The 20,581-nt window shown below is 34.5% G+C and overlaps 1 protein-coding gene across 12 annotated transcripts in view; it reads left to right on the top strand.

The window, feature by feature from the left end:
* Positions 1 to 20,581, top strand: part of LOC138693963 (DNA-directed RNA polymerase I subunit RPA1-like) — a 158,228-nt gene that overhangs the window by 15,595 nt on the left and 122,052 nt on the right. For 11 of the 12 annotated variants that reach the window (XM_069817700.1, XM_069817696.1, XM_069817698.1 and 8 more), the window contains exons 2-7: positions 2,816 to 2,956; positions 3,425 to 3,571; positions 9,299 to 9,519; positions 10,211 to 10,343; positions 14,308 to 14,530; positions 19,522 to 19,636. In XM_069817700.1, coding sequence (XP_069673801.1) covers positions 2,906 to 2,956; positions 3,425 to 3,571; positions 9,299 to 9,519; positions 10,211 to 10,343; positions 14,308 to 14,530; positions 19,522 to 19,636 — 890 coding nt within the window. In that variant the 5' untranslated portion in view covers positions 2,816 to 2,905. The remainder of the gene's footprint in view (positions 1 to 2,815; positions 2,957 to 3,424; positions 3,572 to 9,298; positions 9,520 to 10,210; positions 10,344 to 14,307; positions 14,531 to 19,521; positions 19,637 to 20,581) is intronic. The other variant, XM_069817701.1, reaches the window with a different exon arrangement.

Here is a 20,581-nt window from a genome sequence, read left to right as displayed (position 1 = left end):
ACTGCATTCCTAAATTTATTGATGTTGCATAGAAGATTCCTGAGACATTCACTTATTGCAATGATTTCACCATCGAAACTTGTTATTCCATATCCAAGAGATCTATAAAGTGAGAAGAGACAGCATGTAACACCTGCACCGGCACCTTGTTCTCTGGAGATCAAGGATCCGTCAGTGTATAAATGAAGCCAGTTTTGTGGAGGGTACCTAATATTAATTGTCTCTAAAGACAATTGTTTCAGCATTTCAGTGTTTACTTCTGATTTCAGTATTTCTTCTGTTAAATTTAGATTATATTCTATATTTAATAGAGTTAAAGGGTTTGGTTTAATTTGTAAGTTTTCTTTTAAATTCGGGATATTGATTTTCTGTTTTAATTCTTGAACCATGGATATGAAACTTTTTTGAGTTTTCAATCTACAGAGAGGACTGTATGAATGCCAATTGTTACCTGGTAATCTGATAAGTTTTTCATATTGAATCAGTGGTTTTTCTTCTATTGTCATTTTGATGCTGTTAATATTAGTGAGGAATCTCATAGAATCTATTGGCGTTGTTTTGATTCCACCAGTAATGAGTCTGAGAGCTTGGTTTTGAACATGTTCTATGTCGTTTATGGAAGGTGAAGTAATTAAAATTTCTCCGCAGTATGTCAGCACTGGCTGTATAAACAAGTTGTATATAGTGTTCAAAGTATTCCTAGAGCATCCCCATTTCTTTCCTGCTAGTCTTTTTAGAAGGGAGAATCTTTTACGAGCTTTTTCAGAAATGTATTTCAAATGGTTGCTCCAGTTAACTTACTATCGAAAATAACTCCAAGATATTTGGATTCATAAGTCCTAGGAAGGTGTTGGCCATTGTATTGGATATTGAATTCTCTTTCTTTTTTACCAAGTGAAAATATTTGGTAGTTACTTTTGCTTAAATTGAGTGTCATCAAATTTGATGTATTCCATTCATGTAGTTGATTTAGAGCTTTAAGAGCAGAATTTTGAATTTTGTCTCTATGTCTGTAAGATCCGGAAGTCCACAAAACTATATCATCTGCAAATAGTGCTGTTTTCATGTTTGATTCCTCTAATAGGGAGGGTAAGTCATTTATATAAATATTGAATAAAGTTGTGCTGAGGGCAGCGCCCTGAGGTAGAGCTCGATATGTTCATCTGTAACTAGAAAGTGAGTTATTGAATTTAGTGGCAATGAATCTTTGAGTAAGGAATTCTGATATCCATCTGAACATATTGCTAGAGATACCTAATTTCTGGAGCTTTAGTAATAATTTATTTCTCCAAACAGAGTCATATGCTAACTGAAAGTCAATAAATATTGCCAAGGTATCTTCTTTCTTGTTAAAACTGTCTTTTATTTCTTGGCCGAGGCGTATGACTTGTTCATTGGTAGAGTGTAGTTGTCGAAAACCGGCTTGTCTTGGTGATAAATGATTTTGGGATTCTAAATACCAAGTTAATCTGTTGGAGATCATGGACTCCATGGTTTTTGCTATCATGCTTAATAGTGCTATTGGTCGATAACTATTAACATCATGAGCAGGTTTCCCTTTTTTGTGAATTGGTACAATGATTGCTTTTTTCCAAGCTGCAGGAATTGAGGTGTTCCATGATAAATTGAAAATGGATAAAAGTACAGACTTGGCTTTTTCCCCCAGATGTTTAAAAAATTCGGAATGAATGTTGTCGGGGCTAGGAGATTTCTTGGTTTTTAAATTTTGTATAGCTAGAGTTAATTCTTTGGAAGTAAAATTTTTATGAAATATTTCAGATTTTGTACTAGTAATATTGTTTTTATTATTTTTATGTAATTCTCTTTTGATAAAATTGTCAGTTTTTTTGATATTGGGATGTAATCTGTGAGAGTTTGAGTAGTGTTTATTAAAAGCATTTGCTATATCTCTACTATCTGTTAGTGTTTTGCTATTATGAATAATAGGTTGGCTAGTATTTTCCTGTGTATTGGAAATATTCTTCAGAAATTTATATGTTTTAGCGCTATTGGTTCTGTAATTAATATTTTCAATAAATTTATTGAAACTGTTCTTTTTTGCTGTTATGATTGCTTTTTTAAGAATGGCAGTCTTCTTCCTCCAATCTTGAGTATCTTCTGGTGTTTTGCTATGTTCTGCTTTGGTTCTTGCTTTATCTCTATCTTGTTTCAATAACTTCAGGTTTTCTGTCCAGAATGGGGTGTATTTTTTTGGTTTGCCTCGTGGAATGTGCTTTTTTGCAATTTTAAGAACAGATTCACAGAAATAGTGGTGTGTTGACCTTGAGGTGTTCGTCGAGACCTAATGCATATGTTAACTTTATTAGAAAAGTGCCAGAACATTTTTAATAATCATATCTGATTTAAATAAAAAAATAATTATTTTGATTTTCTACAGCTTACCAATTCTGTTGTATTTGCTGCTTCAACAATAAAAGGTTCTTGTTACTTTCAGCATGTTCCTCCTACAATAAAATTCAACCTATGGAAATAAAAATTAACTAGTTATTAATAGCTTAAAAATTCGCTGGCACTAATATTGTGTGCTGTAGAAGGTTGCAAAATGTTAATGCTTTTTTTTTTCTCGTTATTTGACATTTTTAAGTGAAACCTGGTTTTTAGCATCTAAACATTCAATGTCTAATTAACATAAGGCTGGACAAAACAGTGTTCAGAAAATCTCTGGTTATTATTTTATGTTCGTTTTTTGAAAGAAATTTTATTAGCTGCTGTAATATGTATTAAAAAGCCTTTTTCCAGTAATGGTAGAGAGACATTTAAACAAAATATTGCTTAAATCCAATTTTGTGTCCAGGTGAATTTTATTAATGATAAGATAATAGAACATCCACAAAGTAAGAAGCTTAAAGCCATTCTTCAAGATTCCATAATTGTCCAACATGTGATGAAGGCAGTGCGAGATGGCAACACAGAAAACTTAACAGGAGAAGGACAGGTAAACGCTCTTTTTTCTCCTTTTCTTTTGCTACTGTTTTTCTCTTTTTTTCTTTCCCTGCCTTCTTCCTCCTCCTTCACTCAATTCCTTTTTCTATTCCTGCTGTTCCCTTCTTATTTTACTACCCTGTCTGCTCCCAGCACCACCCCCATCGCCACGTTTGTTATATGTCAAGTTTTTTTATACAATTTTTTTGGAGTCATGTACCATTGAGTTTATCTAAATGGCATTGACTGATCACAAACAATTCCAACATAGATGCCACTTGGTAGCTGAATATTCACTTCACATTCTGTTAGAGTTCTTCTGAATCTGATTTTCTCTATATCACACTTTAAAATTCATTTTTCGTATTTTTATATTGCACTTCTTCAGATATACAGTACATTTTATGGAATGTAATTGTAAATGCAGCCTTTTTTTTTTTTTTACTGATATTTTGTTTGATTTAACTCAATACTTGATCAGAGTGTAGTGGAAGATCTCCGTGGCACCACCTTGGAAGAGAAGCTGCATTTTGCTTGGGATGTCTTGCAAATTGACGTGAATAATCTTATGGATAATGACATGGATAAGGCAGCAAATAGATTGAAAATTCCTCCTGGTTTAAAACAGGTAAAACATTACAACAAGTTTGCTTTTATTATGCTCACACCCACAATTCTGTGGTTCCAAGGCAAATATGTTAATTTTTGACGAAAATGATATTTTACGATATGTTATGCATCCTGATGATATCTTTATTGTGACAGAAGATGGTATGCATATATCTATTATTTTTCTTTCTAACTCTTTGTTATGAAACACGATTACAATGATTTCATGCAGTTGTTCAAACTTTAAATGCTCGCTGCTGAAGAACTGCAAGAAATGATACCTGCATCACATTTTGCCTTACATCACATTTTGCCTTTGAGGCACAGAATTATTAATTAATTGACAAGAACTGTTATGACTCCAGTTCATTGCTGTTGCTGGCATGTGTCATTTCATATTGTAAGTTGTTGTCATTTAGATTTTTCAGTTATTTTATTTTAATTGAAATCATATTTGTAATCCTTTCCTTGTAAGCCTCTTTTGCATGACACATTTCATTTTCTTTTGTTGTGGGGTGCTTTTATCATATGTTTTATTGCTTTATTTTAGATAGCATGGCTTATTGTTGATGTTAGTATTGTAAATTTAGTCATTTATTGTAGTTCTCCATTGACTAATAGAGTCTTTTAAGTATAAATACAAATAATTGACTTCGGTGATAGAGTGCTCACTGGACTGTGCACTGATTGCATGTCACTGAGGACCATAGAGCTTTAGGCAGGAAAATTCTTTTAAGTGCGACTTGACTTCCATCAAAGGAAAAATAAATAAATTTGTTGTAAAAGTACGGAATGAAATGTATGTGAGCTCAGCAGTTGGGTTGCCTTCTTGCACCCCAATAGTGTGTTGTCAATTGTTGATAGCTGCTTCCTTCTGTCTTCTTCATGGCTGGATATTGGAAGGGATATTCTTTATCCATTGTATGGTACTGATTGGTTCTTTACATCGATGCAGTCAGATGAATAGATGGATAGCCTTTGTAAATGTTTTGCAGGATAGATATGCTTGTGATCTTTGGAAGTCTGGGTGGAAACTTGTTGGTATGGTGCCCTCCCACTGTTTTTCCACACTGTTGACATTTAGATGTTGCCTGATTTCTTATTTTATATAATTCTTATCAATTTGAAAGATACGTACGAAAGTTTAGCATCTGATAACTGACAGATTTCTGTTCCTTTTTAGCCTGTTCATTTCCATTGATCCCATAATGTCAAGGTGTCACCTTCCAGTGGGTTTTATTTCTCATATTAAGAGTCCCAGTGCTTCATTTCTGTCTAGTTGATAATGTGCTGATATGCAGTTAACAAAATCCCACAGTTGTACAGTGAGATGGATTTAATAAATGTTTTGTAGATTATATTGTGTGTACTTCTGGAGCTACCCCACTTGATGCTCGCTAATCTTTTAAGCATTGTGGGTCTTATCTTTGCCTTGTCAGTGATAACTTTAACATGCTGCTTGCAGCCAAGTTCCCTATCAGAATGGATATTTCATACTTATTACATTGTAGCCAATTTTTAATGTGATCTCAGGTGGCTTGTTACAACACAGTGTTAACCCGTCAGTAGTCGTGCGGAACACCCAGGCAGATATTACGGAGCTCGTAACTATAGGCCTATATTCTGTAAGCCTGTACTTCTGAAACTTTCAGTACCTTTATTGGAATTGGTAAGGCAACAATAACCGTGAACATTTTTGAAATCGGAATTCGCATACTCGAGATAATAACAGTTTAAGTGGGTGGGGTGGTGAAGGGTTAGAGTCTGGTAGTTGAAGGACTGTATTTACTTTTTTATTTAGATTGTTAAGGTGATTATATGGTGATGAAGTCTGCTCTCTGTATGTATGGGATTTCTCTGCTAGAGAATTGGAATCCTGTCTACTTCAAATTGTTTGTTGTGTTCTCAAGAAGAAGAAATGGATATGAACCATTTAACACACTGTTCAACAAAATGGTAGCCTAATTACTGGGACGCAAATCTATTTAAATGAAGAGCATTAGATACGTACCAACAACAGAATTATTTCAAATTTAATAACAAGATTTACTCACAACAAAAAGACCTAGCCTTGGAGACCCTCTATCAGGCTTACTGGCAGATATATTCTTAGAGAATCTTGAAAAAAAATACATATTAGTTCTCTATCCAATAAATTCAATATTTCTACCTACGTCTGATATGTAGATGACACCCTTATAATATATGAAAATAACACGCACTTTATACCGAATTCATTACCAATGAATATAATAAATTACATCTGAACATAAAATTCACACATGACGCTGGTATAGATGACACGCTAAACTTCTTGGATTTAAAAATTACATTGACTCCTCCTCATATAACGTTTGATATATACAGAAAACCCACATCAACAACCCATTCAATAACAAGACTGCAAGTCTATAAAACTGAATATTAGATTTTCATTCCTTGCAGACAGTACACTCTTATATCCCTTTGCCAAAGGATTTTTTTAATTAAGGACATCAAATAGCTTGTCAGAGAACAAACAGAATTCTACTGTTGCTTGTCCCCTCAAATTCTTTAGTTTTAAGTCTGAACATAGGAATAGCAGAGCATTTCCAACAGATGCACTCAGCTCTTGTACTGCTAATTTCCCTTTCATTTTTTGGTTTTTGAAAGTTTATTTGCAATAGTAAGGGTTTCATTTGTTTCTATTTGTTCTAATTTGTCTATAAACTTCCACTCAATAACATTGTCATTTAGAACTTTTAAAACTTTCATGTCACCAAACAAATTCCTCATTAATTTAATCATATGACATGCATCTAACACCAGTTGTATACCGTAGCCACCTATGTCGAAAGAAGTGTCTAGGTCTTCTGCATTGAAATTGCAACCTAACTTGTTTCCCATAACAATATCATCACAGGTCGCTGAAACAACAGTTAGTTTGATATTTTGCATGTGACTTACTAAATTGGCTGTCAAAGCTGCTGTTAGACCTTTAATTAAAAAATAGCCCACAGGAATTTTCCAGGATGCATTAGTTCCTTCCCACTACCATTATTACAAAAACCTCTTTTGCCTCTATCATTTCACTTAGACATACACCATTGCCTAAATCAACATAGCCTGTAAATGCACTTCCATTCCATTCAATGCATTTTCGAGTAGACATCTCGTCAAAATTAAGTGCTACATAAAGAGGGTGAGATGAAAGTGCTACTTGATCTTCTAAAGCTAAGAAGGCTTCAGGTGTAAGTCCAGGATCTCCATCTATTGTGTTCCTCCAATTTCTTAGTGTGTTAACATAGGGTAGAGCCCTATTTAAGCTGTCTAACATATTCGTTTGCAGCTGGTGAATAGAAATTAAGTGTTAATACAAATTTTTTTAAAGTATCTGAATGTTCTCCATTTTTTGCCCCAGATCTGTTGATTAAATCAAACATTACTTCAGAGAAATTGTTCTGTATGGTCATTAATTAGATTCTTTTTCTTTAGATCTTTGATAAAGGTTTTAAGGGTGGATATCACTTCACTTTGCCTGTCACATTTTCTCTTGCAGTTAATATTTTTCTTTTTCAATGCTCGTAACTGTTCATTCTTCTTTTCTAACATATTTTCAAGTGATTTAATATGTTTTCTAGGACTCGATAATGCTATAATTGTGCTCTGAATATACATCATCATATGTTTAAAAGAATTACTGTTGGGATCAATTTATTTGTTTCATGTGGAACTGTTGCTTTCATTTTTCTTTTCAGAACTCTCCGAGATGCTTTTTCAATCTACTTGAATAATATTATACTAAGTCTATTAAGAATTTATAAAAAGCGAAAATCATTTATTCATATTATAAAGCAAAGTTATTAAATTATTGATTAGAAATGTACATAAGCTATTAATATAACAGTGTTCAGCAGTTTACCTTTTGTAGATGGCTTGGGAAGTTAAACAGAGATGGAACTACGTCATCTTTCAAAACTTGATTTCCTAATGATATCCAGAAACAAGACTTCAAAATGGGCAGAACACAATTTGTGGTTCCGAGTTGGCACGAATTTATCCTGTTTAATTGCGTCGGCCACTTAGCCAGAAAATCTATCTTATTTAATGGGAACCTGTGAGTAATAGCATTAAGTTATAAGTTTAAACAAGTTTATTAGCGGTATTTTGAAAACCTAATATTGGAGAACAACACTTTTTTGTGTTAGATATTCGTCTTCGTCTACAGATATTATTTCGGTACATCTCTAACTAGACTAAGCAAGCAAGCAAGAAAGAAGTTGTACGGTAATTATAGTATTGTACTTACTTCTGCAGAGAAATTCCAGATCCTATCTTGAATGTGTATGTACAATTAAACACTGCACATGAATTCACCATGGTGAATGGCACCAACCATTCAATTAAATTTACTACTTAGGCATAGTACTTATTAAATAATAACAAACCTACACATTAGCAACGCGTATCTCTAACTTGTAGGAACACATTCACGCTTCGAAGATATTACACGCTTTTAAAATACACTAATTGTTAGAAACGACTATTAATGTACTCCATCACTGACTGAAAAACTAAACTTTAATACACTATTAAAAGTAGACTAACACAAATTAACACACTATTAATAGTAAACAACACAAATGAACACATGAATCTTTATGTGTTGATGAAGTGCTTCCAGTTCCTTTCTTGTACGTGTACCTACAATTAAACGTAGACGAATTCACCATAAAGAATGGTACTAGTCACCCAATTAAATTCAGTACTTAGAGACGTAGGTCTATAATTAAACAATAACATATCTATACATCTACATGTTAGCAACATGTATCTCTAATTTGTAGGAACACATTCACGCTTCAAAGATATTACGCATTTTTAAAATACACTAATTTTATTATGAGAAACGACTATTAATGCACTCCATCAATGCTAAAGACTAAACTTCCAATTAACTTTAACTTTAATGCACTATTAAAAGTAGACAACACAAATCAACACTCTATTGAAAGTAAACAACACAAATGAACACGTGAATCTCCATATGTTGATGCTTGACAAAGTGCTTCTGCCCCCAAAACATGACGTCGCACAAACCTGCGTGAGAGGTTTCAAATTTGTGTATGACACCAGCAATTGTGTGTCTAGATATATAACTACAATGTCTTTGATCCAGATAAATAAAACATCAATTTCGTCGTCCTTGGTGGTTTTGCGGTTACCATAATAGTAGTTGGATCCAAGATTCGTAGGTTCTAATCCAGCCAAGGGCAATGGATTTTAAAAGGCAATAAAATCCTTAGTGCAGCTTCCTCCTAGAGGGAACGGACTATGTCATAGATTTACGTACAACACACAGGAAAATTCTTTCCCTAATACAGGGTTCGGGCAAAATTTATAGGCTATTTCTCTCTCAATTGAACTTTAATGCTGAATAGCCACTGGAATTGGAAGTATCGTTAAGTAAAATGCTACTACTCCTGTTGCTGCTGCTAATATCTCCATTGATGATGACAATTTTCATGGATGAATTTGCTATGTGAATGATGACTTTATGAAAGTGTCAGAAGTGCTTATTGTGTCTGTTAGTCGGGCTTAGACAGTTAGCATTTATGGGACATTCAAAAAACTGTTGACTATGAGGTGGCGAAATCAAGAGAGAAACTTCAATTTTTGTGTGTGGGCAGGTGTGCGTGTGTTTTTTTCTAACACGTCAATTCAAAATAAAGTGTTATACAGATATGTTGTTTCTTTTTTTATACAGATTATTGAGAAAAAAGAAGGTATTATTCGTATGCATATGAGGGGGAAGCGAGTAAATTATGCAGCTCGCTCTGTTATAACGCCAGATCCATGTTTAAACATTGATGAAATTGGTTTCCCCGAGGAATTTGCCAAATGTTTGACATATCCTGTGCCTGTAACAGGATGGAATGTTGCAGAGTTACAGAACATGGTGCTGAATGGGCCAAATAAGCATCCAGGGTAAGATAAGTAACATGTCACAGCTAATTTTGTTTCTTTTGTATGGCTTTCAAAATTTTGTCTTTGTTAGAAGAGAACCAATTTTATTATTGTTTCATACATTTACTGTATGGCGGCCGGGTAGCTCAGTTGGTAGAGCAGCTGGCTACGAACTGAAAGGTCCGGGGTTCGATCCCAGGTGGTGACAGGATTTTTTCTCGTTGCCAAACTTTCAGAATGGCCCCAAGGTTCACTCAGCCTCCCATAAAATTTAGTACCGTGGGTAAAAGGCGGTCAGAGTGTGGTGCCGACCACACCACCTCATTCTAGTGCCGAGGTCATGGAAAGCATGGGGCTCTACCTCCATGCCCCCCAAGTGCCTTCATGGCACGTTACTGGGATACCTTTACCTTTAACATACATTTATAAAATGAAAGTGGATTGAAGTAAAGATACTGGATAAAGGTACTGTTTGCAAAGGTCTTGGCTACAAATGCATTGCATGTTGTGCAGTTTTATCAACTTACCACAGTGGCTAGGTATCCATTGAAATAATATTTCTTTTTGGAGATTCTTGAGTTCACTTACTTTCATTTCCTTTTTCTTAATAAAGTAATGAGTTCATGGAAAATCTGTTGTGAAGCAAATTGAAATGCATATAATTAACTCAGTGTAATTATGAAAGAGTGCCTTACATGATTCTCCTTTTCAGAGCTGTGATGGTCCAAAATGAAGATGGTTCTGTGATAAGATTGTCTGCTTTCAACTCTAACCAGCGAGAAAGTGTTGCAAAACGCCTCTTGACACCGAGTGATTCAACTCACAACTCCCAGAGGTTGAAAGTGGTGTGTATAGTGTTCTGGAGCAAATTTACCTCTTCTCACACTTTAGAAATGTCACTTGTGGTTGCACGAAATTCATTAAATCCAATTTATAAACACTAAATTGTACAGGAAAACTTTTTTATACTTTTCACACTCAAATGTTTTTTTTCCTCAAGTCCCAGCAAAATTCCTATACTTTTCACGTTAGTTTATTTTGGTTACACATTTCTTTTATACAATTTTTACACTTAAAGTTCGTTCGAACAAGTAGTTTATGTATCAATTCATGTACGAACCTTGTATCACCTTATGCACGTGTGCTGATGGGTACCTACTACGGGATTGAAATAGAACTGAATGATGTTGAAACACTTTTTCAGATCATCACATACTAAAACCAGAGATTCTGTAACTTTTGCCTGAGAATGGGCTGGTTAATTATTGTCGTGTTGCAGCTAATTCAAATTGCAAAAAATAAAATTTCGATAATTTTATATACAAAGATAACAAAAAGTATGGAAGATAAGAATTCCGCAAATTCGATGTTGTACTGGGAGACTCTTTCATCTAAAAGAAAAAATAGTTTTTATTTTCTCAATTATTCATTTGTGTACTTTATTTATTATATTTTAAATCAAAGTTGCATGTTGAAAATGTAATTAGCTATTTCATTACCCAAATAATTTTCATTCTCTTTCTTTTTGGTGAAAATTTAAATTAAGTCTTTAATTTTTATTATTTGTTTGCAGTTCATTTTCCATCTTAACCTTTAAGTTGTGATGCGAAAGATATAAACAGTCGATCTTGTCTATCTTCAGTGTCCAGGAGACGTTAGTGAGCATATGCACATGTCCAAGACAGTACATGCCTCAGTGCACCAACTGCTTCTGATCGCTCCAGATCCGTGTCAAAAGTTTGTTGGAACGTTCAACTGAAGTACATGTTTCCTGTTCAGAATTGGTTTGGAGTGTGTTGGAATGTGTTTTCTGTACTGCACATGCTTCCAATAGTTACGGATGGTTACTGACTGTTGTTGGAACGAATCTTTATACAACTTAATCGCATTTTAAACTTCAGGAGATAATGAACATCATTTAAACATTCTAAATGAATTTTGCTCGAAATTAGGTTTGCCATAAAATTACAGTGTGTGTTCATTGTTAAGATGCAGAAATTCGAAACTGCCCATGCTTTCCTCCCCCAGTCTTGTGCACCTACGTTACTGCTTTGGAAACAGTGAAATATTTTGTAAGCACCATGATGTAATTGAACAAATTATGGAACAATTATCAAAATTTGAGGATATGGTTTGTTCTTTAGGAGCTAGCAGTCCAAAATAATTGATGTGTTTGTAAAATAATCACATGTTATTAAATGGAGATCACACTGGAAGAACGAGGTAAGTCAGTGTTGTAAAATTGCCTGGATTGGAGTGGAATGTATCAGCCAGTTGTGGCTCTGAGCAGCTAAGATTTCCTACAAATAAATTTATATTATTCGAGAATCGTGTTGTAAATTTGAGGACCATATTATAGACTCAAAGATTGATTGATTTATTTACTTACTTACTTATTTACTTATTCTGGTGTAGTTAAGGCTATCAGGCCTTCTCTTCCACAACACCAGGAATGCAAATACAATAATAGAAATAAACAGAAAAAAAATACACTATATACAAAGTAAAGCTACACAAGAAATAGAGAGAGAAAAAAACACTATAAACAAAGTAAAGCCACACAAAAATATACACAGGTTGCAGTCACACAAACTTTAAATGAGTGATTAAGTATCATAATTAATTGTATCCTAACTAATTAACTAACATACACAAGAAACTTGCAATTTTAATCTAGATTAAAAAAGAAAAATCAAAAAAACACAAATCAATACTTTTAGCAATACCTAAAAAACATTAACTAAGACAAAATTTTCCAATTTAATTTTGAATTGTGATAAAGTCCGGCAGTCCCTGACGTCATTAGGTAACGAATTCCAGAGACGAGGTATTTCTACAGTATAGGAAGATGAGTATAAAGACGTTCTATGATGAGGGATAGAAAGAAGTGCTTGATGTCGGTTTCGAAGAGTTGTAAGAAATTGAAAGCGTGATAACAGATAATTCGGAGTAGAAGTATGCATGATTCTAAACAGAAGAGACAGTGAATGTATTGTTCTTCGTTCCTTCAGACGCACCCATGAAAGTAACTGGAGGGAAGGTGTTATATGGTCAAATTTACGAGTATTGCAGATGAATCGTATGCACACATGAACACGTTGTAGTCTCTCAGCTAAGAGTGAACTTACATTAGTTAGCAAGGAATCGCAATAATCAGAATGGGGCATTACAAGCGTCTGAATAAGATTCTTTTTTTGGACTAAGATGGCTTAATTGTGAAGTTCTAAATTTCTTTTTGGAAATTTTACTGAATTGACTTAACTTGTTTTTCCCATAAAATCTTTAAATGTTACTTCATATGTTATTGAATGTCATTTTAATTATATGTTTTCCTCACATACGTTTTTTCTTTCTCCAGACCCCATAAAAATGCATAAATGAAGTTTTACTGTGTCAGGTTATGAAAATTTTCTTAATTGTATACATTTGGTCCTTTATTTAATAGATCTTAATAATACTTTTGCAACTGACTATGGACTGGAAAGTTCTAGGTCCAATTCCAAGTGGTGGCGAGATTTTTCTCGTTGCCAGAACTTGCAGAACAGTCCTGAGGTTCATTCACCCTTCTATCAAATTGAGTACAAGATTTTTTCCAAAAGTGAAGGCGGTTGGAGCATGATTCTGATCACACCACCTCATTCCAGTACCAAGGTCATGAAAGCATCTCGACACGCCCCAAGTAACTTCATGACTGACATACCTTTACCTTTTTACCTAATAATAATTTTAATTGTTGTAATTACTGGTTTGTACCAAAGTAAATTGAATTTTTAAGTATGTTTTGGCTTACAATGAGACTCGTTTACTTTATAAATTTCTAATTACTGATTTTATGACTTATTTCACAAAAATAAAAGCAAACAATATGAATTTGTTTTTTCAGAATATTTCATTTTCTCGTTCTGTGAAGTGTTTCGTAATGTTTGAAGGAGTTCAGGGAATAAAATTAAGTAGGTATGTTCCAAATACAAAAATTGAAACAGATTGGTAATATACAGAGCATTCGCCTATGGGTGGGGCCAAGAAAGCGGCCTGCCTGCGGCGTCGCTTGCGGGAATCGTCTATCCTTAAGCTTCCGCTTTCTTCTACTATACTCTGTAGGGTTTTAATTTTAAAAGTTTAGCAGCAGTAAAGACTGATGTTTTTGAAACACTAACTTCCTGTGAAACACTTCTTAGAGATTTATTAGGAGAGTGTGTAAATTATGCACTGATATCATCAATTTTTTCTCCCGTCAGTACTCTTTGTTTTCGATTAGGAATTGTAGCATTTATCGACCCTGTTGTCCTTAATTTGTTAACAAGACGTCTAACAGTTTCTCTACCCTGAATTGGAGCACCCGGATATTTCACTTCAAATTGCCTACGCACCTCTCTACATGACTCTGTTTTCACATATGCATCATACATAAAAACTCTTTGTTCAAGCGTGAATTTTGCGTTTTGAATTGTTAACAAATTTACACACATGCTGAATATTTAAGCAACTGTGTCAAGGAACTGCACTGTACGTGTTAAATACTGCAACATCTGGCTCACAACTGATAACTAGTCGACCTTGATGTCCTTGATTGTCGAGCGTGTCTCAACAACTGCGCGCACAAAGCAGTGTATCAGTACATGCCGCTTTCCTGGCCCACCCGTAGGCGAATTCTCTGTATAATATAGGCTATTTTTAACATTGATCTTAATCCCATTTCCTGATAATAATGTGTTTAATAATCACATGAGGTGTTTGAATCTAAAATACTTTTGTGTGTTCTATAGCATTTGTTTGAACTATATAATCTATTACATTGTTTTTCTGTAGGTTCGCAGACATCTATGCAATGGAGACGTGTTACTTCTAAACAGGCAGCCTACTCTACATAGACCCAGCATCATGGCCCATACTGCACGAATCCTGAAAGGAGAGAAAACTATACGGTTGCACTATGCAAACTGCAAAGCTTACAACGCTGATTTTGATGGCGATGAAATGAATGCTCATTTTCCCCAGAACGAAGTTGCTCGCAGTGAAGCCTACAATATTTGTATGTATTAATTATCTCATGATTAATTACAGCTTTCCTCTTCATTAATTTTAAATAGCACTGTAGCATTCTGTTATAGATTTAACACTTGCTACTGTCCATCGAAAGATGCCGCTGTTTAATGCAGGAAATTTTCTTTGTGCTCCAAATAACTCCACTCAAATTTAAAATAATATGTTATGTAAGAAACACAGCTTTCTTGAGTCACGTGCAGGCATGAGTAATGTAATAGGAATCGTATATTTGGATGTTCACTAACAGTTTGAGCTGATCCATTAGCTGTCAGTTTTTTCCGAACACAGAAGTGCTTGTCCTTGACTCACATGGTATGTGTGGACGTCTATGAGTGCAGACATGTGTGACATGGAACCTTATTTGTGAATATCGGAACATTTTGTCTTTGTAATTTATTTAATTTTTTTGTGCTTGGCTGATAACCGAGTTATTATTATTCATCCGAATTCTATAAAAGCAAGTACAGGCAATGTGTTGTTGTTGTCTATGTTGGCGGGACATAAGGAACCAATCCATGAGTCTTCTGGCATTCCAGTACAGTTTTGAGGTTCTTCGTCTTCTGGAGAGTAGGATCCAGTTTTCGGCATTGAAGTAGATGTTCTCCATTCATTTGAGTGCTCTGGTCCTTGCAGATGGTGCAGTGTTCAGAGTTATAAATTTCCATGCGATATATGTGATGCTAGACAGTCATGCTCAGTATAACAAGTTATATTATCATCATACGACTTAGAGGTGGTGGTTTTCCTCACATTTTTGTATACAGTTCACCACTACACTTGATTACATTCGATCATATATCCTAAAATATTTTTCCTCTCATCTATATCTCCCCATATCTTCCATTACCTAAAGTTCAACTCTGTTTCAGTCTATTTTCTTCCTCCACCCTTTCTGATATGCTGTACAGTATTTCCAACTCTTCACTTCTTTATCTTGCTCAGTCCCATTCCCGAATATTATGCTGCACTGTCTACCTTACTCTTGTTTACAAACATTCTATTCATCTGTCTCTATTTTCATTGTCATCTTCCATTACTATTATCCCTAATTTTCTGTTTATCTTAAACCCTTTTCTCTCTGGCTAATATTCACTAATTTTTCTACTTTCTCATCTACATTACCATATTATATCATTTGTTTAGTTTATTGTTCCAATGTTCTACTGTTTATAATACTTCCTTACTATTACTTGTTCAATGCACATAATTTTTTCCGCAAATCAAGCTTTCAGGTATAACTCCCTGTAAAGTTCATTTGAATAATTTCGAGGGAAAAATTGTTCTGGGGCCAGGTATCGAACCCGGGACCTTTGGTTAAATGTACCAACGCTCTACCAACTGAGCTACTCGGGAACTCTACCAGACACCGATCCAACTTTTCCCTCTATATCCACAGACCTCAAAGTGGGCTGACAACCGTCAAGCAACCAACATTGAGTGCACACTAACTCTGTGTGACTTAAATTGTGGCTTTCTGTTAATGAACAGTGACGTGTATTATGCAAATCAAGCTAACTCCCTGTAAAGTTGATTTCAATAATTTCGAGGTTGTCAGCCCACTTTGAAGTTTGTGGATATATAGAGGGAAAAGTTGGATCGGTTTCTGGTAGAGTTTCTGGTAGCTCAGTTGGTAGAGCATTGGTACATTTAACCAAAGGTCCCAGGTTCGATACCCGGCCCTGGAACAATTTTTCCCTCGAAATTAATCATTTTTTTTCCCTTTATTGGATAACTTTTTCCGTTTGCTCTCACTACTTTTGCTCACTTTCTACCTCCTCCACTTTCCATATTCTTCCTCTCTCAGTTACATGAAACACTCAGTATTATTTTTTCATAACTCGTATTAGCCTCACTACCTTCATTACTTTTCTTCTCACTGTTTATTCTATTCATTTTCTCCTTAACACTTCACTACTTATTCCTCTATCTTATTCTCAGATCCACTTCAGTTACACTAATTGATCTAATCATCACATTTTTGATGGCATCAATACCTCAGACTATGTCAGATTTCTCCTCTAGTTCACTTGCTACACTTCACACATCCCTGTTTCTTTAACTATCTTATGTTCGCTGAACTGTTTTTACAAGTTTCCTCTAGTTTTCGTACCCTATCAGTATCTCCTATGGTCGCTGGACTTGGATCATCTCCGCTCTTCTTCTCTCTTATGTTCTCGACTTCTTCTTTGTTCTCTTCATCGCAATCCCTTTCGTAACTTACACTTGGACTTGCACTCCATTACACTCTACTTATTCACCTCAGCTCATTCTCCTATTATCCCAGCTCTGGATTCCTCTCCCTTTCTTTCCTTCTTCTTTCCTCTATCATCCCCTCACTTGATTCATATCAATCAATGGCTTCCCATTCTTCACTAGACTCATTAATCATCACACAGATTAAACATATTTGTTATTATTCCAGAAGTATATTTGGCATTTAATTTTAAAAGAAAACAATCAGATAATTTTTCGAAACACTTTATTTATTATTTGTAATAAATAATATGAATCTTCCATAGCCAAAAATTTGACTATTAGAGCCACTACTATATTTCCTCGTGTATTAGACGCACTTTTTTCCATAATTCTTGGTTTTAAAAATCCAGGCTAAGTATTATATGCCAGGAAAAAATTTTAGGCAAAAAAAATCATAACTATCTGACATTCCACGTGATAATCACAGCTGTTTCGACATCGAACATTGAACTGATATTGAAAATCATCGACTTGTGCGACTTCGAAAGCGTTGATATATCAAGGAGCAGTAATAATACGAAATGAATAAAAAATGTAGCACAGTATAACCTAGAACTGAATACAAATAAAGGAATATAATAATGTTATAATATGTACATTCAGACTTCGTGAATAAGTACATCAACACGAAAATATACCCAAGCTGAAAAAATTGAACACTGCACAGTAGCCTTCTCCACTAATAGGAATGTAGCGTACTCTATCAACTGCTGTGTTGTCAGTTGCTTCATGTTGTTACTATGACATGCACTGCTGTGAAATCCTGAAAAAAAAAAAAAAAAGATGTTGTTCAGAGAGTGATGACTCACAGACTAGAATCCTTTGCATAAAGGCAATAGCATCTTACATAGTAAGGCATCAGAATTGTGCAAAGGACTCTTCTGCTGTTGTATGGTGGTCATTGTGACAACGTCGGATTTCTCACTGTCTACATTACACAAAGCTGTCAGGTGCATAGTTACAATTGTATTGTATTTTTTACATTCCATCGCTTCACAGCTAGAATATGGAATATGTCGAAAGAAAAATCGTAATAGTACTTATTCCATAGCGAAAGTCTAGTTGAAATACTAGGGCATTCAGTAAGTAATGGCAACAATACTGTAAATCAGCACTCCTAGCGGTGAGCATTGGAATCTTTTAGTATGTAATAAAGGAGCGATTGTTGCATAAATGTGGAATATTAAAAGTCTGTAAGTAACCATATTTTGTGAATACAGGGACTGTTTCTGATTTGTATTAAGTAATAACGCCCTAAAAATGTTCAGTAAGGTATGAACAAAGATGCATCATAAAAATACAAGTTGCAAGAAGAAAAAATGCAACTCAGAAACTTGTGGGAGAAAAGTCCTACCATACCGAACTGTTGCAAAATGGGTGGAAGCGAGGCATTTGCTTTCAATCAAAAGTTGGCATCCGAACAGCTTTAGATTGATCAGTGAAAAAGAGATCCAGAAATGATGCTGCAGATGGAATCCATCATCTTCCAAGGGTTTTTCAATGTACTGTTGACTGGCAAGGGTCTATATTTTGTAGTGTGTAATGCCAAAAGCAACCTAAATAGATTTAGGGAGAAACACTAACTATGTTGCCATTATGTTTCGAGTGCCCTTATATATACAGAAGGGTTTTACATTATCGTAATACAACTCAAGGGGTTAGTATCGATACTTAATACAAGATAAAAATATATGTTCAGCATTGTTGAATGTCATGAATTCATCTACAGAATAGAAGGTGTGAGAAATTAGGTACCTCTTTAATTTGGCCCTAAATATTCGCAAGTTTTGATTTTTTTATATCCATAGGGAGCTATTAAACTGTTCACTGCCATGTCACATACTTGAATACTTGTATATTTGGCATGTTTGCTTGAACTGACAGTAATTTGCAATAACATTCTCTGTGTGCCAATGCAACATCCGTACAAATTCATTTTATATTACGTGTTATGCATTACATTACTTGTGTCTGTATGTGACATTAGATTTTTTTAAAACTTTCTATATTTAATTACCTAAGTATTCATTGAAATTGATCATAAAATGTATTTTAACACTTTTCTTGTTACCAGAATTACCTTTGGACCTATGTATTCTGAGTTCAAACCCATATATAGTAGTTTTTTAAGTGGATAAAATTGCAAAACGTAAGTTACTTCCATTGATTAAGACAGTAGAGTTGTTGGTCCCATTTTATAGATTAACTTATATTGGAGATTTAATTGTTCATAAATAATGACGAATAAAGACAAAATTCTGTATCCAGTTCTATTATTATGCTTCAGTCTCAACTCTTGGTAACATGTATCACCATGATAACTTAAAGATTTACTGTAGGAAAGAGTAAGAGTGTTTAAGATCTCATTAGTACACATCCTTGTGTATACCGATACACAAACTGAAAATTCTGCAGATGACACCAGACAAGAGTACTCGTTGATTTAGTTCTCAAGTGGGTACCAACCAAACTATGCCATTGACTCTGTAGCATGTCCTTGAATGAATCAAGGAAACATGTTTAGTATATTTTGTAATGGTCAATTGAAAGATTAAAAAAGCAAAGTTTGTGCGCAGTAAATAATCTGACCCTGGTTGTAAGAAATTATGTTCTTAAAATTTTGCTTGAATTGCACCTGCTCTTTCATCCCATAGTTTTAGGAAATTCTGCCCGTAAATAGATATATTTGGCTTCCATTTCTGAATTTTATTTCATTTTCAGTGAGTGTAAATAATCAGTACCTGGTTCCAAAAGATGGAACACCATTGAGTGGCTTGATTCAAGACCATATTGTGGCAGGAGTACTGCTGTCTATTAGAGGACGATTTTTTGTAAAGTGAGTAAACTAATAATTCCCTAGAGTCAGTGTGAAACATATCACTTTTCTCTTTTTCATTTCAAGATCAGTGGCAAATATTCAGAGCATGCCCTATTATTTTTTAAAACACAATACCTATAAGTCGAATTGTTATTATTATTATTATTATTATTATTATTATTATTATTATTATTATTATTATTTTATTTTATTTTTTTTGTTTTATTTTCCGCACAAATATTAAATAATGCTGTATTCACTTTAAATCTAACCAGGTTAGACTGCATGCAATTTATATGGCCTATATGCAGCATTCGACCAAAATGCCTTCTGAAGCCTCAGGGTGTATTACTGTTCACAGATCTCATACAAGCGCTGAGCAGAGAAAGAATGTGTTAGGGTGAAACACCTGTCACTTCGGATGCCATAAAGGCAGAGTGTAAGTCTGCATGCTATACGACAGTGATGGACTGACACACAGTTTTCTGCTGCTTGACCATATGTTATTCTGGCAGTGATATTTTTCAGTATAATAGCAAATGGACATAGTTTATTCACCATTCAAAGATCCGCACCTTTTACAATTTACTTTCAGTGTAGCATGATTTCGTGACACTTCAAGTGCTCAAGTTTCGTTCAGATCATGGAGAAGATAAAGTTGTATTTTGTCGTTTTATTTAATGTCAACATAGGTGACTGTGACAAGGTGTTGTTACATTGGAAAACATAAATTAAAACCTTTCCAACATATGAACTTTGAGGAAAAGCAAATTATAGCCTATTTTCTCAGGACAGACTAGTAGGGTGCTATTCATAGACATTTCGCAGCACGCGCTACGAGCGTACTAAGCTAGCCCCGGCTATCCACTTTTTACTTGTACAGAATTCAAATCATATCCTATCGCTAACACTGATTTATGAATACGAAAAATGCTGATCATCCACCGGAAACCCGCGCTAAAA

Source organism: Periplaneta americana, unplaced genomic scaffold (genome assembly GCF_040183065.1).
Source record: "Periplaneta americana isolate PAMFEO1 unplaced genomic scaffold, P.americana_PAMFEO1_priV1 scaffold_28, whole genome shotgun sequence".
NCBI lineage: Eukaryota > Metazoa > Arthropoda > Insecta > Blattodea > Blattidae > Periplaneta > Periplaneta americana.
Note: the sequence above shows the minus strand (reverse complement) of the source record. Positions and strands in the feature narration are given on the sequence as shown.